The sequence below is a fragment of the Dioscorea cayenensis genome, chromosome 8, assembly GCF_009730915.1.
Source record: "Dioscorea cayenensis subsp. rotundata cultivar TDr96_F1 chromosome 8, TDr96_F1_v2_PseudoChromosome.rev07_lg8_w22 25.fasta, whole genome shotgun sequence".
In the NCBI taxonomy this organism is placed as follows: Eukaryota; Viridiplantae; Streptophyta; class Magnoliopsida; order Dioscoreales; family Dioscoreaceae; genus Dioscorea; species Dioscorea cayenensis.
Window position 1 is genome coordinate 13,744,688 of NC_052478.1, and position 17,902 is coordinate 13,762,589.

At 31.3% G+C, this 17,902-nt stretch overlaps 2 protein-coding genes and 1 pseudogene across 2 annotated transcripts; all 3 read right to left on the minus strand.

Moving 5' to 3' along the window:
* Nucleotides 1–347: 347 nt before the first annotated feature.
* LOC120267297 (cytokinin dehydrogenase 5) lies at nt 348–2,796 on the minus strand. Its single transcript, XM_039274962.1, has 5 exons — nt 2,208–2,796; nt 1,976–2,103; nt 1,618–1,890; nt 1,179–1,441; nt 348–690 (listed from the first exon to the last, which is right to left on the minus strand). Exons 1-5 carry the CDS (start codon nt 2,794–2,796, stop codon nt 348–350), a joined length of 1,596 nt encoding a protein of 531 aa, XP_039130896.1.
* A 2,434-nt stretch (nt 2,797–5,230) lies between these two features.
* Nucleotides 5,231–5,878, minus strand: LOC120267300. Its single transcript, XM_039274963.1, has 3 exons — nt 5,828–5,878; nt 5,516–5,710; nt 5,231–5,359 (listed from the first exon to the last, which is right to left on the minus strand). The coding sequence occupies exons 1-3, from the start codon at nt 5,876–5,878 to the stop codon at nt 5,231–5,233; spliced, it is 375 nt and encodes a 124-aa protein (XP_039130897.1).
* Nucleotides 5,879–15,672: 9,794 nt separating this feature from the next.
* Nucleotides 15,673–17,204, minus strand: LOC120267301 (annotated as a pseudogene).
* Nucleotides 17,205–17,902: the final 698 nt, after the last annotated feature.

Here is a 17,902-nt window from a genome sequence, read left to right on the forward strand (position 1 = left end):
TTGAAATGAAACCAATGAAATGTAAATCCTTTCTTTCTACAAATTTACATTAAAGTATAGTAAGGGGCAAAAACAAAAAAATGAAGAAAGATAACGTTAGTTAGGAGGAGGGGAGGGTGGGCCAGTGCTGGAATTGCAAAAGAAACCTCTCATGGTTGTAAATCTGTCTTGTCTGGAAGCTCTAGACACAAGCTCACAAGACATTACAGCTCATTAAATTGTCATTAACCCAGAGCTCCAACATTCCTCTTACCTCTTGTGTGTTAATGACCCCCAAAAAGCCAATTATTAATGTTGCATGCAGTGCATCATCTTTCTGGCATAATAAAGGCCGTTTTGTATGTTATTTATGAAAAGAACAAAGAGGAGTATGGAAGTGAAGAAGGTTGAAAGATCCCTTGGCCAGTGCCAAGAATGAACTTGGGATCAAACTCAGCTTTCCGATGTCGAAACCGGTCCCAGTTACGACCAAAGTGATGCTGCCACTCACTTTGAGTCTCATGGTGCGGAAGATACTGTCTGGTTTTGAGGCCTTCTTTCCGGCAAAACTCCAGTATCTCCTGGTTCTCACGGCTGAGATGCTTTAAGGTCTTGCTTGGCTCGCCGGAATCATCTAAAGCCGAACGGAGGAATGCTACCAAGTAGAATACATCCTCCTCAGGCGTAACTACCGAGGTCCTATCATCCCACCTGATGGTATAGAGTAACTGTATAATGAGGCTTCATCTTTTTATCAATTGATATATTTAAAGTTATACAGGATGGATATTAGTGATGACCAGATGCCTGCCTAATTTTGGGTTTTTTTTAATATAAACAAGTTTGGTAAAGGAAAAGTGAACTTCCCAGTGCTAATCAATCTAAATGGGTGGGATCAGATCAGAAACAGGAAATTAATCAACCTCCATTTTATATTTTAAATAAGTTGGTCGGCATGAACGCAAACCTTAATTAATAATACCGTCCTATGTCGATGGGCAGAGCAGGCCATCTATTGAGGCTGATCAAATCATCATGCAATATTATATTAGTTATCATTAATTAACGTTCTCCACCGTTTTGAGTCAAGACAGTATTAATAAATATAATAAAAATAAGAGCTTTCTTTTCTGTTTTAGATAATAATATTCCATGCATGCAAGCAAGAAGCATGTGAGAATAATGAGTCAATCACGTACTTGTGCTTGTTCATGGGGTAGATGAGAATGGGGCCACTAGTCTTGTTGCCCAGGATGCCACGGAAAACGCCAAGGTCAAAGTCGGCAATGCGCGATGCAGGGACGAAGAGATTGAGCCATGGATGAGGCACCTCCCACAACCCCTTTGCGCGGAGTTTCAATTCGGCTTTATGAACTCTATCCAAGAACTCAAGGTAAGTGAGATCAGTAGTGAAAATCGAAGCCGGAATGAAGTCTAGTTCCTTCAGCAATTCCTCCACATCCTTCAAAATGAATATATAATAAATAATTTTTTTTTTCATATAATATTTAGGTTCGGCGGTAAAGGTTGTCTTAAAGTAGTGAAAGGTGATGGAATAAGATCTACATAGAGATCTCATTCCATGTTCCCATGTGGTGGAACCATAAACATAAGCATTTTAATTTCAAGGACCCAAACCTGGTCGACGGAGTGTGCATTATACTCGTTATAGTTCTTGGTCATTTCAAGGCAATAGAGGACACCACCATTTGCACCACCCAAAGAGCTCATCTTCACAGGGTTACTAGGAGAGAAGAATGATGACCTCCAGTTGTTTATCAACCCTTCATCCACAATCACAAATCCTTCAACATAGTCAAATCTCTTGAAATCAGAGTGGAGTGAGATGAGTCGTTCTTGGTCCTTGGTAAAAGCAGTGAAGTTAGAGTAGAGTACTCTAATCCACCTCACCTACACCACCACACCCAATAAGCAACAACTAAATCAATCAAGCCACATGCACGTCCATGCCAACCATATAAACATCTCTTCTTACCCTTTGTGGCGCAGACTCCAAAGCAATCCTAGCTCTGGTTATGATTCCAAACTGGCCTAGACCACCCAGAACTGCATGAAATAGCTCAGAGTTTTGGTCGTCAGAGCAGGTGACGAGTTCACCCTTTCCTTCATGCATACAAATATAGACAGAGTTATGATGCATGCTAAGTTGAGCAAATATTGTCAAAGAAAATGAAATATTATTTCAAAAAACTAAACAAATAACTAACCGGTGACAACATCAAGCTCATGGACGTTACTGATCTGAGGGCCATGGTGGAAGGCCTGGCCACTGATGCCGGCGTTGGACAAAGTCCCACCAACAGAAAGATAGAGATAGTCAGTCCATGACTTAGGGGCGAGGCCGCCGTTGGCGAGAGTCCAAGAAAGGACATTGATCCAGAGTTCACCGGCCCAAACATCAACGTAATACTCATGACGAGTAGAAGAGTAGAAGGGTAGTGGCCTATCATGGGTGAGATCGGAGATAACCGAGTCTCGGCTCATGTCGATGACAACACCTTGAGGGGCGGAGGCTTGGCCGTTGATGGAGTGGCCGTGGCCGCGGGCGGAGATGGGGAAAGGATGAGGAGAAAGGTAGGAAGTGCGTATGAGAATTGCGATGTCGTGGGGGGAGGTCGGGTGAAGAATAGCGAGAGGGGTGGAGTGAGTGGTGCCGCCGAAGTCGGTGGAGACGGAGGAGGTGGTGGAAGGATGGATGTGGAGTTGTAAAGGAAGGAGGTCGGAGGAGTGAAGAGTGAGGCCTACAATAGGGATTAGTCTGCAAATTAGGAAGGATAAGAAGAGGAGATGAGCCATTAGAGAGGTTGAGGAAAGGGAGATGGGGGAGGATTGGTGTGTGGATTGTAATATATAAAAAGGAGTTGGAAGAGTGGTACAAGGGATGGGAACAAAATCTTGGTGGCAGGGAGTGGGAACTAGGTAGTGGTAGTGAGAGAAAGATGATGATGATGATGATGATGGTAGGCTTTGTGAGATCTCTATATATTTCTTTCTTTGTTGCGCATATACATGCAACATGCAAAGATTCGGATGAAGCTTTGGGTAGGATTGTTGATGATTGTGTTCTCTGTGTTCCCCTTTTGGCTTTAAATTTCATACTTATTATCTTGGTGGTATATTTTATGTTTAATTTACATTATCAAGGGAGTGTTTCCTTTTGGTTTGGAGCTACAAACTTCAGAATAGTGTAGCACCAATAATAGAAGGAAAGTGATATTTAATGGGTCGTAATTTTTCTTTTATTTTATTGTGTTTTAATATGTAAAATTAATGTCATTAGGAAGATTATACTACAAGTTTTAGGCTTGCATATAAGAAACTAAAGCCTAAACCTAATGTATTTCAAATAGTGTGTGTTTTTGGACCACCATAACATAGAAAATATAGGAAATTATGGAATAAAAGATAAAAATATGTAACATATGAGTTTTAGATTATAGTGGAAATTAATAAAAAGTGAATGGACTCGGTCAATTTGGTAGCCTTCTAAATCAAACATCATCACAAATAAATCGAAGTAATAATTTATATGCATCTCATTCTAATGTAGCCTTCCATCTACGATGTTTGTTTAATTTATTTATTATCAACAAGATTTGATTTCCAAATATGAACTTCTTGTTGTAATTAGATATTTTAGTTAAATTTTTACCACCAACATTGAAGAATTTGTATTGTAATTATAACTTCTAATTTAGTTTCAATATCTATTAAAATAATTTTGATATTAAAAGTGAGCTGATTAGAATTTTTTTTTTGTGGCTAAAATGAAAAAAAAATGCTTATATTTTGTAAATAAAAATAATAAAATAACTATTATATACTATATCTCCAATGTTAAATAATACAGGGGAAAATACCTTGACAAATTGCATGATCCAAACTTAATAAACTAGATTTAGGTATTTACTCATCTGACAGGGAACAAATGTTTAGAAGTTGTTAAGCTCATCCGCTCATCTAAAGAAGAAGATGGACTCTACAATAATGGGCCTGAAGAATTGCCAAGCAATCGAAAGGAAGAGAAAGACTCTCTAAAAGCTACAAAGCCCTCTTGGCCATCTAATAGAATGAATTGAATCACTAAAGATGTGAAACTAAATTGGTATGGAGACTATATAAGACTAGAATGGTTTGCATTGGCAAGGAGATGACTTAATCGAGAATTCCACTATCGTAGACCCCAAACCGTTATCCCCACCCATCTACCTCAACCCCTTTCCCCTTATATGGATGCTTATGGATGCTTCTCGCTTGACTTAAACATAAAAGCATCCTTAGTAGCACTACAAAAAAATTGTTATATAGTGACAGTCAAAATTCCGTCACTAAAACCTCAATATTTGTCACTATAGCCATTTTCATGCTATACCGACAGCCATGAACCCTATTGCAACAGTGAAATTTTCGTCAAATTATCCTTCGACACTATAGACTTATATTGACAAAAATTACATCTGTTGCAATATCCCATCAGGATGTACCGATAGCATTGAGTATGTAACTATAACCTATATTGACAGAGATGCCCGTCACTATATCATTTTTCTTAAATCAATTATTAAATTGTTTACTGACGGATAATACCGTCAGTATATCTACATTGATGAAATTTTGAAAAATTTTTACTGACGGATAATACTGTTAGTATATCTACAGTGATAAAATTTTGAAAAGTTTTTACTAACGGATAATACCGTCAATATATCTATAATGATTAAATTTCTTAAAGTTTTTACTGACAAATTATACCATCAGTATATTTATAGTGATTATTAAATTTCTAAAAGTTTTTACTGACGGATAATACCGTCAGTATGTCTATAGTGATTAAATTTCTAAAAGTTTTTACTGACAAATAATATCGTTAGTATATCTATTATGATAATTTCTAAAAGTTTTTACTGACGAGTAATACCGTCAGTATATCTATAGTGATGAAATTTTTTGATAATATCATCATTATACCTATACATTTTTTGCATATTATATAATTTATAATATTTTTCACCTGATAATAAATAAAAACAAAAATGATAAATAACAAAATAAAAAACAATTTTATTGATTAAATCAAAAGACACATAAATAAATCCTTCATTGATAGCGCTGATAAATTTCCAATCCAGAGATAAATTTCCAACAACGCAAGCTCATCATACTGAGAAAGCCAAATAGATTCTTTGTTAAACTAAAAAAATAAAGTACACACACACAAAACATAAACCAATCAAACATCTAAATGGTACTGCACACTATGCTCTTTCCACACTCCTTCCTCCAAGTACTTCTCATAGAAACATGTTTCTCCATCTGTTTTCAGTATTAATACCCCTGTACTCTTTGTCCCAAACACTCCCTGTTTCCCATCAAAATACTAAATTAAAAAGAAAAAAACCAATAACAAGTTTGACCAAAATTATATATATATATATATATATATATATATATATATATATATATATATATATATATATATATATATATATATATGTATATATAAATATATAATAACCAGTTCGGTGTCCGTTTCAACATAGTTTGAGCTCAGTCTGTGTTCCCAATCAGAGTCACACCCAGTGTTTGGCAACCTATCATTCTCAACCTTCACTCTTTTTCCCATCAACTTCTCCATCATCTCCTTCGCAACAATTTCTTTATCTCCAGTACTCCTCAACATCTCCTTCAAACTCTCACCAAGTACTTGTGCCTGCAAACATTATTATAAACACATATTCCTAAACATATGATAATAACAATATATTATTACTTTATGCCATGGAGTATCCAGTCTAGCACAAGTAAAAACATGAAGTCCTGGACTTACAACTTGAACACACACAGGCTCACCTTTCTGCCTGTTCGAAACATACACCATAATTTTCAAACAAACATAAAAAAAGAGAGTAGTAAGAATTAGTACAGCCATGCAATTTATTCACAACAATTAATATATATATATATATATATATATATATATATAATTCAATGATAAGAAACACCAAAGCTATAAAATTCAAATATTATAAAGAGTTGTATATGTTTATAGTTATATATGTGATATGATTATGAAGAACACAGTTATAACTAATAATTAATCAATCAATGATTAGTACAAATGAAGCTCAAAGTTGTCAAAAAACGAACAGTTAGTTCCATTGAGTTAACAAATCATAAATCATCCTTCATTTTCGGGTTAATTTAAAAAAAATAATAAAGTTAAGAAAGAGCCTATTCACATATAAGTCACTCATAATTTGATCAATATAATCAATGGATTAAAGAACTCAAGATCACACACGCACGCACACATATTTTCATGATCTATACCATTAATTAGAAGTATCATTAAGCATCTAAATAATGTTGAAAATTTATGACAACATAAAATTTGGTGTATACAAAGCAGAAAGGAGATCATATATAAGAAAAATAACTAGTGGGCATTATTCCAGTTAAAACTATACCTTAATTTGGGTTGAGCTGGCCAATATATGTTTGACAATAAGCCATACAAATATAATCAATAGTATGGACATCAAATTCCACAAAATAAATAAACCTAACTAGAGTAACAAATTAATCCAAAAAATCTTGAAGATCCGATCTTTAATTTTGATTAGTAAAATACCCATAATCTACATCATTAAGCATCAATAATTACTTTGATCAAACAAGAAATGGCAAATATTATGGCTGAAATTTTCACAGAAAACTATGAACTAAATAACCCAGAAAGATAACAGCGCCATCAAGTTTCATACACTAATCCCCCAAGATCCATTCAAATCCAATGTTTTGCACAACCAAATAAACCTATAAATAACAACTCAAGAAAACCCTAATCCACACACACACGCGCACACACACACACACACACACACACACAAGACGCACCAAAATCACCATTCCTGCAAAAAAAACCTATCGATATATGATGAGATCCATGAAAATCCATAGAAACCAGGAAGCTGATATATAGCAACCATAAATGGAGTTTTGAAGATCCAAACAAATAAGATATATATTAAAAGTAAAGTAATTCCATTTCTGATAAAAATTCCAAGACATCCAATCAAACACAACCTCACTTAATTAAATGAATTTATTAATTGATTATCCACTCTAATACATAAGAAACTACTACCATATGGGATGTGTCAGCAACTTTATTAATGGAAAAATAGAGACACAATGCATTACACACATGACATTAAATAACTGCTTCATCATCATATTATTCTTCAGTGATCCTCAATATGTGATCACTTTGTAGCTGCCGTCAATGATGGCCAAATAACATGAAGAACAAGTTTTTAAGTGGGAAAGCTAATAGTAACTTCTTGCACAAAATATAGAACAAAATAAGTAGTAGAAAAGCGCCAAAGAGAGTGAAGCAAGCAATAGTAATCTCTAGAGTTGAGAAAAATTGTGGACAAAGAGATGAATAGGATGAGAAAGTGTGCAATGAGGAAAAGGAAACAACACCATCTCCATGTCCCCACGTTTGATCATTAATCTTCATGATCCAAGTAAAACTTCTCATTGTTCGTTGGAGAAGCATAGCTTTTCAGTTTTCTTTTGTTGTTACTTTTTTTTTTTTTCCTTTTTTTTTCTTCTCTATGTTTTAGCAAGCCACTTGTGCTTTAAGAATATGGTGTGTGCACGTGATGATGCTGTGCATCCAGATTGTGAATTATTTATCAACTACTTTATATGATAAATGAATGATAAATAGAGGCTGAAAGGTCATTATTGAGACAGTAAACAATGATCAAAGAGATTGTACAAATAGTATTACCTGCTAGTGATATTAAGTGATCAAAACCCTCACTGAGCTTCCAAAAGCCTCACTCGAATGAAATCGGGATTCAATTTGTTATTTATACTGTAACACACATGAGACAAGTGTTAGCTTTGCAAGTAAACATATCATTGAGCATACATGTAAACATCATCAGAAACACTGAATCATTGAAAACATAAGAAGAATATTATCTCTCCAATTAGTTTTTAGTAGAACGGGAATAATAATCTTTGCTAGTAAATATCAATTGTCTTGGACAAAAGATATGCCAAGAAGCTTCATTGTAATACTCTTGATTATGCAAGACAAAAATAACTGTCATAAATTTAAATGTGAATTCTCATTTTAGCACTTGCCTGTAAAGAAAATCTCTTGTCATTTAAGTGTTCTTGCTAATCGAATTTGGAACCAATTCTTCTAACAAGCTTAGCTGCTTTTCTACTTCACCTGAAATTGAAGACACAATATACAGATATTAACAATTAACAGAAATGCAGAATTGACACAATAAGAAAAACATGCACAATAAGGTGTTGATTAGGAATATATAATTTTACTTGAATTCTCAATCTCGAGGTCAATTATGATTATCTTGTGGATGATAATCACAAGAAGAAATTATCATTGTAATCCAAATTGCCTATTTCTTCGACTTCTCTATCAGAAAGTAATATTTGAGTGTGCAAGGGAAAACCAAGTCATTGACTAAGATCTTACATGTACAAAAGATCTAAATTGAAGAATGAAGAATGAAGGGAAAAAATAGTAGAAATGTTTCTTTTCCTTCAATTATAAAATTATAAAATCCACAAGTATGTCTTGAAAAAAGTTTTAGCTTATTCCATGTTCATCAATGCCAGAAGACCAATAAATATCCTTTATCAGCTCTATATCAAGTATATATTCATTAAAAACAATATGCAGGCAACCACAAAAAAGGTGACAAAATCATCTATGATTTAGGTGTAGCAAAAAATCATTGCAACCCAATGGTCAATAATACAATCATAATGTAAATTAACATTTTGAGATTGAATGGCAATAATATCTTGATATTTCTATTAGGCAAAAAAATATCAGTCACATGGTAAAAAAATGTTTCTACAAAAAAACAAGAGTAAATTGAAAGATAAAAAGTTAACTCTTTTTGCTCATTTCTACATAGTGGCGCAAAAGAAAGAAAGGAAATGAAAGCCGCAACCAAGCTTCCACTAAAAAATCCTAAGTGAATTCTCCATGTAGAGGGGAATTCTCAAAACAAAAATAATAGATGTACATAAAAAGGGAGATAACTAACAAGAACTGCAACATATCAGGAGTTTATCTTCTAACACATGAAACTAAACATGCATGAAACTATGTAAGTACAGATTACCCATCAAGCAAAAGAAGCACACCTCATTCTCACATCATCCATATTTATTCTTTTGTGGAGTTCATCCATATAGGGGATTTTTATAAGATCATTGTAATTAAAGATCACCTGAATATAGAAGATAAGAATCAACAGTACATTCATATTCTAAACTCAAGATAGAGATTTTAAAATTTCTCCTCTAACTGCTGCACCATTTATTTTGGAACTTCAACTCAAACCAGAGCTGCACAGAGACCTTTAAAGTGTTTTAGAATAAGACTCAAACAAAATATATTTTATTGTATTTGAAAAGAACTTAAAGATTTTCATATCCTTTGTATATCACGGACAAAAAGTCATGCTTGCAATAGTTTTCCTTGCATTAAACCAGTGCAAATTATTTTTTTGCAAGGATATAGTTTTTGCTAGATTTTGGTCATATTAGATTGTCTCTATCTTCCCCGTTTCTACATCATTGATCAGCTTTTTGCTTTTAACAAATATTGGATCATAAGCATTTATACTGAACATTTAATATCCTATCAAAAAAATAATCAAAAAAATAATCAATACACTTAAAATGATTGCGTAATAAGAGTTCTACAGAAAGTGTTATATGCTATTATTACTTGATTTAGCGGTGTTATATGTCTTAGAATTTATATATATATATATATATAGTAACAATAACATTGAAATGGATGCATGGAAATTAAATCCACTATATGGCAAGTATTCCAAGCATCACTATAACAGTAACAAATAACAATAAGACATCAACCAGAGATTAAATCTCTGGTTGAATCTGTCAGCCTATGTAAGACATCAACAAGTCATCAACTAGACAAATAACAAGCATCACTGTATACACATGTTGTATGCATATATTTTTGCTCACTTTCTTTCAAAGTTATGATGATTCCAACAACCTTATCATGGGAAACAATTTGATAATACTTTGTAGAGATGTGAAATTAGTGACTGTATTTTGTGCTGAGGAGCAGATTTTACTTCCAAATATAAATTCTACAGAACGTTTGGATTAGTTATGTTTTAAGGAGTAAATAAATAAGCATTCGAACTAGAGATTAAGCATCAAAACTCAAAATAAGAAAATATCATAGCAGTACCTTCGCCAAATCTCTAGCCAATTTCCTCGAAGTCAGAGCAAGTGAATCCCGCTCCTTGGACAGCTTAATCTTCAAAAACCAAAAACAAGGGCAAAAATCAGAATATCAATCAATGATAAACTCAAAGAAATCAAATAAGCATCCCACACTCTAAATCAACAACACTCTCCCACTCATCACTCATTAATCGTCACTCTCCTACTACTGCTCATCACTTTTCCTCTTCACTCTCCCACTCATCACTCTTCTCCTCTCTGGGATTCCGGCCAGCGAGCTAGCCAGAATCTCCGTCGGAGCATGAGCATGGAGATGAAGATGGGGGCGTGGGGAATGGAAGAGGTATTTGTGAGGAGGAGTGGGAGATCGGCGTCATGGAGGTCCGATGAGGCTGGCGACAAGGAGACGTTGCGTTGGGCGGCGATCGAGAAGCTTCATACCTACGATCGCCTCCGGACTAGGTTATTGAATCGAATTGTGGAGGATGAGGAGGAGGAGGAGGAGGAGGTATGAGCCAAAGAAGGTGGATGTTCGGAAGTTGGGAGAGGAAGAGACGGAGTTCATTGATAGGGTTTTCAAGGTCACTGAGCTGGATAACCTTCGCTTCTTGAACAAGCTTCTTTCTCCTCTTTCTTTTCATCTCTCTCTTCACTTATTGAACAAGCTTCTTTCTCCTCTTTCTTTTCATCTCTCTCTCTCTCTCTCTCTCTCTCTCTCTCTCTTCTTTGTTTCTTATTTTTGGAGATTTTTTTTTTCTGTATTTATTTTTCATATTTTAACATTTATTTAGAGTGTGTTTATATATATTCTGTTATACACTTAAACAAATGTAACTATATTTACTCAAACAAAAAAAAGTGTAAATATTAATAATAAGCTGCATTTAAAAAGTGTAAATATTAATAATAAGCTGCATTTAGTTTATATTTCTTTTTTATTTTATGACTTATCATTATTTTTCAAGAGGCAGGGGTTTAAGCCATTCCAGATTAAAATATTTAGAGCAAGCTTTACAAAGGAGGAGACCACTCTTATTCTGAGTAGATTCAAAATTATTTATTTAAATAATTTGAATTTTTATCACTAGTAAAAATTTTTACAAAATTTTATAATTTTATTTTATTACTAGGGTGGTGGTTTTTAATATATCTATATATATATATATATATATATATATATATATATAATCTTAAATATTTATTTATTTATTTTTGTAAGTTTACTAGAAATTATGGTTGTTGATAATATATGTTTTTTTTTCAATTTGTGTTTATTTTTCTAGTAAACTTCTTCCATTTGATATTAAGAAGACTTCTTCAATTTGTGTTTATTTTAATTCAATTTGGTTGCTTACAACGTCAACTGGTTTCATCCAGTGAGGTTGGATCATTTTAATAATTAAATATAATATACATATATATATATATATATAACATTTTATTAAAATATATTTTGTATATTTATACCAACGAAAGCATAAACATCAGCAAATGTCTAATTTATTCTAATAATTATAAAATTTCATTAGTATAAACCATTTGTAGTTACACAATTTGACCGTCACTATAGATGAGAATCAATATATAGTAATATTTATACCAATAGAAAAATAGGTGTCATTATATGCTTGATTTATTCTTAAAATTTTGTCAGTATAAATAGTCTATACCTACAAAATTTGACCGTCACTATAGATAAGCGTCGGTATATGACAATAACTATACTAATAGAAGAATATGCATCAATAAATATTTAATTTCTCCTGACAGTCATAGAGGTGTGTTGGTATGAAATCCGTCAGTAAATATCTTGTCTATTCTGACATTTTTAATGTACTGTTGGTAAAAACAATCTATAACTACAGAATTTGACTATCACTATAGATAAAAGTCAGAATAAAATAATAGCTATACTAACGGAATAAAATCCATCAGTAAATATCTTGTCTTTTCTAACGATTTTAAAGTATTGTTGGTAAAAATAGTCTATAGCTACGGAATTTGGCTGTCGCTATATGGCAATTTTTTTTGTAGTGTAGCAATGCCACTGGAACCCGTGATTTAAAAAATAAAATTTTAATATTAAAAAAATTAGTAGGACCCTAATTTTTTAAAAAATATTAAAAAATAGAAAATACTTATTCCCATAAATAATTACGGAAATGAGTATTTCGGTAATTAATTTAAAAGAAAACAATATTAAAAAAAGCCTTTATAATTATCCCACAGCTTCAAATGGCTTTTTTTTTGTTAAATATTATTTTTTAATTATTTATCAAAGTAGGTATTTTTATAATTATTTACCAAAATAAGCATCATTATTTTTTTAATATTAAATTTTAGTTTTTTAAAAGTGTTGTGGTTCCACTAGTTTTTTAATATTAAAATTTTATTTTTTTATAAACTATGGGTCACCACTAGTTTTTTAATATTAAAATTTATTATTTTAAAATCACATCAAATCCTATTAGTTTTTAAATTAAAAAATAATTTTATAGTGAAGCCGTCATAATTTCATAAAATTCCTTATAACTTGTTTTATTCTCAATTTTACTCTCTTATTTCTATTTTCACTAATTCTAACAGATTATTAATAATTTTAATAATTTTAATTTTTTTTATAATAACAAAATATTAAACATTCAAAAATTTTAACATGCAAAAATTACTCACACAACTAAAACAAACTCATTTGAAATATTAAATGGACCAAAACAAGTACATATATTATAAAATGATTTAACAAATATAATATTTAGATTACATTACGACATATGACTTGGACTAGCTGCATTCAAACAATTTGGACGACTATAACTTTCATCACGACATAAACCATAACGTTTTGGCTGACAGCCTTCCTTTAAGTTCATCTCATTACGAATTTTGGTAGATTTTGGGTGCCATGAAAGTGGTCTTCGTATTGTAAGATCAGCACATAGATGTGGACCATTATAGAGATTCTAGTATCTCTCATTTGACATTGGCTGAAACTTTTTTTTGGTATACATTAAAAATTATCTCAAGCCTATAAACACTATCTATGTATGCCTGTTAATGTAGATGAATATATGTGCACGCTACAAGAACATGATGAAGGAAAATGAAATGTTTGAAACTCACTGACATCACACCATCGTCTACTCAAATAAATGCGGTAACTGCCAGCTATACCACCACACTAAGGTGGTGCCATTTCATCTACCATGAAAGAATTTTCTTCATGATCAAATTGACGAACATAAATGTTACATGTTGTTTGTTGATTTTCCTGAATTGTCTTCATTAGCGCTTCCAAGAATATTTGACCTGATGTAATCTGAGATTGGGCATGTACACCTTTCCTTACAAATAACTCAGCAAGTCGAAAGTAAGTTGACTTAACTAAGGCTGTAATAGGAAGGTTCTTTGTCCCTTTGAACACTGAGTTAACACATTCAGCTAGATTGGTGGTTATATGACCATACCTTTGACCTTCGTTGTCAAATGATCATTTGAGCCCACTTTCCTGCAGTATATTATCTAATCACCCCGTTGCCTCTATGCCAAAGTCTCAAAGTATGCCATATCTCGTTACATGTTTAACTATTCAAATATTTGGAGATAATTTTAATTTTTATGCATAAAAAAAAATAACTACAACAATTTTTATCTTTTAAAATTTTGACCAAATATTACCCATAATTTTTATCAGTTAAAATTAGTGAAAGTAGAAATAAAAGAGTAGAAGTGGGAATAAAATTAGTTATAAAAAATTTTATGAAATTATAAAGGCTTTAGTGTAAAATTGTTTTTTATTTAAAAAACTAGTATGACTCATCGCAGTTTATAAAAAATAAATTTTAATATTAAAAAACTAGTGGAACTTGTAGTTTTTTTCAAAAATAAATTTTTAATATTAAAATAATAGTGGAACCCACAAATTAAAAAAAATTAAAATTTAACATTAAAAAATTGAAAGGTGCATATTTTGGTAAATAATTATAAAAATATGATAATTAATTAAAAAATAATAATATTTAGAAAAAAAAACCACTTCAAATAAGATCAAAAATTTTATTATCACTAATAACTCTTAGAAATATCAGTTTAATAATAAAATAATCTTTGAGTTATAAAGACAAATGACAGTATTCATAATTTTTTTAAAAATATAATTATTCTACTAATTAAATTTTTGGAATATTTTGGATATGCTATTGGCTCAAATAACGAGGACCACAAAATAATCAGAATCAAAACACATTTTACATGATACCATATTCCTTTACGAAAATAAACTGATTCATTTTTATATCAAGATATGATTATTTAAAATTTAAACCTAAATAATATCTTGTGGTCATAATTAATCCACTCATAAATAAAGTCAACCATTTAATAGCAAAATGCTATAACACAAAACTAAAAACAAAAGTTAAGGATTTGAATCCTCCCCCATGCTATTCCTCGTATTGTTTACGCACTATACATTTGTGTCAAATATTGTTTATCATAATTGGTGCATGATAGGTGATAATCATTGAGTCCTAGTGTAAGTCCTTTTTGGAAGTAACTATAGTTTCACCCTTTCAGGATTGCATGCTAAGGGATTTTCATAAAGGTCCACAAACCACCAAAATCGGTGCATCACTGTATCTCCCTGTCCTTTGATAATCTTTTAAATGAGGGGCGTCTGTTGCTTATTCAAAAAAAAAAAACTCACTGATAAATAATTATGATTGAGCTACTTCAACAAATACCAAATCGGCTATATGTATATATACATATATACACACATATGTATTTTAAAAGAATGATATACATATATATACACGAATGTATTTGGAAAGAGTGGTATATATATATATATATATATATATATATATATATATATATATATATATACGTGTGTATTTTAAAAGAGTGGTTGGAAATCTTTACAAATTTCATAAGAATTTAAAAAAAAATCATAATAGAGAAATAAATTTTAATTACCATTATATATGAATTTAATGCAAATTATCAAAAGACAGTATAAATATTTATTAATAATATGTTCAACTATAATGTAAATAATAACTAGTGTGGGAGGCCCGTGCTGACGCTACGGGGTTATATATATAATTATTTTTTCCTTTTTTTAATTTATTTGTTATTTTATATATTCTCATTGTTCGTTTTTTTTTGGGGTCTAAATGTAATAAAATATTTCATTTGTTGATAACTGCCATTTTTTAGAAGCGGTGTAGTAAGTTTTGGGAAAAAAAAAACCATTTACTTTGTAAGCATTTATTCATGCATTAAACATAGGAAAAAGTTGTTCAAATTTTTATTGTCCACTCAAAATAGCAAAACAAATGGGTACAAAATGAAATATCTCTACTTCATTCATGGTTGTCATTATGGATGTGCATCAGACAAAATTTTGTGTTCAACATCGTCATCCATGGCAGCAGGCAGGTTGAGGCCGATCAGAGTCATTACAGATGGGTTTTTGGGAGATGAATTGGATTGGAAAGATTTTTCGGCATTGTTCTTTGATGAGTCAACCTGTAAAAGAATAATTTCTTAGTTAATATTTTTTTCATATAAAAAAAGATGCTATAGTCACTAATGCATGGATAATTTTGTGTTACATTTGCTTTTAAATGATAATCAGACTAAATCAATTAGTTATGTATTGTGTTTTGTATTTATTAATTGATATGCAAGTATTATCGTTATATGTGATTATTTTTTTTTCCCATAAATCATGGTTAGACCAAGTTGCATTTGTAGTTAACTTGATATTTTCACATATAGGTTGAAGTTTACAATCGGTCATATTTGTCTAAAATGTTGTTTTTAATTGTATCTTTATATTTAAGTAGGAATTACATTTTTTTTTTTTGGGAGTGTTCCAGTTGCTCAGAGCTCTAATTTAGTTTTGATGACACTTCTTCATGACATGGGTAGTAGTCTTATCATTTCAGTAGAATTTTCACACATTAGCAATAAATATAAAGAAATTCATATTTAGTAATATTTTTTCAAAACCATTTGTAAAAATTACCTCAAGTTTGTCAATTAGCTCCTTTGTATTTGAAGTGGAGACAATTATATGGTGTGCACTTTGTTTTATGAAACCTTCTTCTACAGCTTGCTCAATGAAGGAAAGTAATGAGTTGTAGTATCCATCAATGTTCAGCAATCCGATCTGCAACAAAGCATAATTTAGTCATTTTGTTTTTGGTAATTTTCATTGTGTAAGTGTATAATTGGAATCACATTACCGTCTTGTTATGTATACCTAATTGTGCCTAGGTAATTATTTCAAAAAGTTCCTCAAGAGTCCCATAACCTCATGCATAATAATTACACTTGATATGAGTGGTTTTTTTTAAATTTATTTAAAGGGGGAAAAAAACATAATAGTTATCCAAGAGTGATGCCAAAATGAAACATTGCCTAATGAACAACTTTTTTTTTTTCATTTTTTTGTGATCCAAATTAGGTACAACCAAATATTATCACATTCAAAATACAAACCAGGCATAGCAATAAAGACATCAGAATGTAGGTTCATTTATGCTTTCCTCTAGTGCATATTTTCAACTGGTTTTAAATCTTCTATAGTGACACCAATGATCTGACAATAAAAACAATAATGTATCAAGAATAACCATTGATATCTGTGGTTTGAGGTTTTGTTTCTTAAGAGTTTGTAATATACAAAAAAATCACTTCCATACCTCTTTATCCATTAGAGGCTTAGGAATCACATTGAGTAGATGGATAAAAGATTTAGTTAATATTTTCAGAAGTTCTTTGGCAAGATCAATGGCAGCATTCTGGTAACTATTTTTTATCCCTAAGCTACTACCACAAAAAACACAAATTGTCTTAAATTTGGATGTACTCATTCTCTCTTTGTCCTTTTTCCGTATCAACATTGCAAATTACATTGAATATATATCATAAATTAAGTTGGAGAAATGAATAGCATAATAAGGAAGGATCACTTAAAACTGCAAGAATGATATGCAGTTTTAAAAAGAAAATAATAATTGTTTGACAATTAAATAATCATAATAAGAAAGGATGAGAAAAGAGGATCTCAGATGGATTAAAATTTACAAACACTAGAGGGTGGAGTGTTGTTGGGGAGGATTACTCTAGCTCTGTGTTTTTTTCTTGCTTGGGATAGCCACAACTACCTCACAAATGAATATATAGAGAAATAGTTGGTTTGGGTTGTTCTACTCTGGTTATTGATATAATCTTTTAAATGTATTTTTTACATTATATTTTTACATCTTTAGTCAGAGATGTCAATCTTGTTTTGTCGGTCCTTCTTACAAGAAGAGTAGATTTGATTTATATTTCTACATTTTGAACTTCATAAATAAATAAGTATCTTGTGCAATGTTTAAAAAATTGGGTGTATATATATAAATATATATATATATATATATATATATATATATATATATATACATATTTTGTGGTTATTTGATGGTTGTTATTAATAACTATGTGTAATGTATTGATGAGAAGGAAATTGATAATGAGGGGGAAAAATGATTGAAAAAGAGGGACTAAAGGGGGGTTCTTTTAAATTTTGGGAATTATTAATTCCATGAACTTTGAT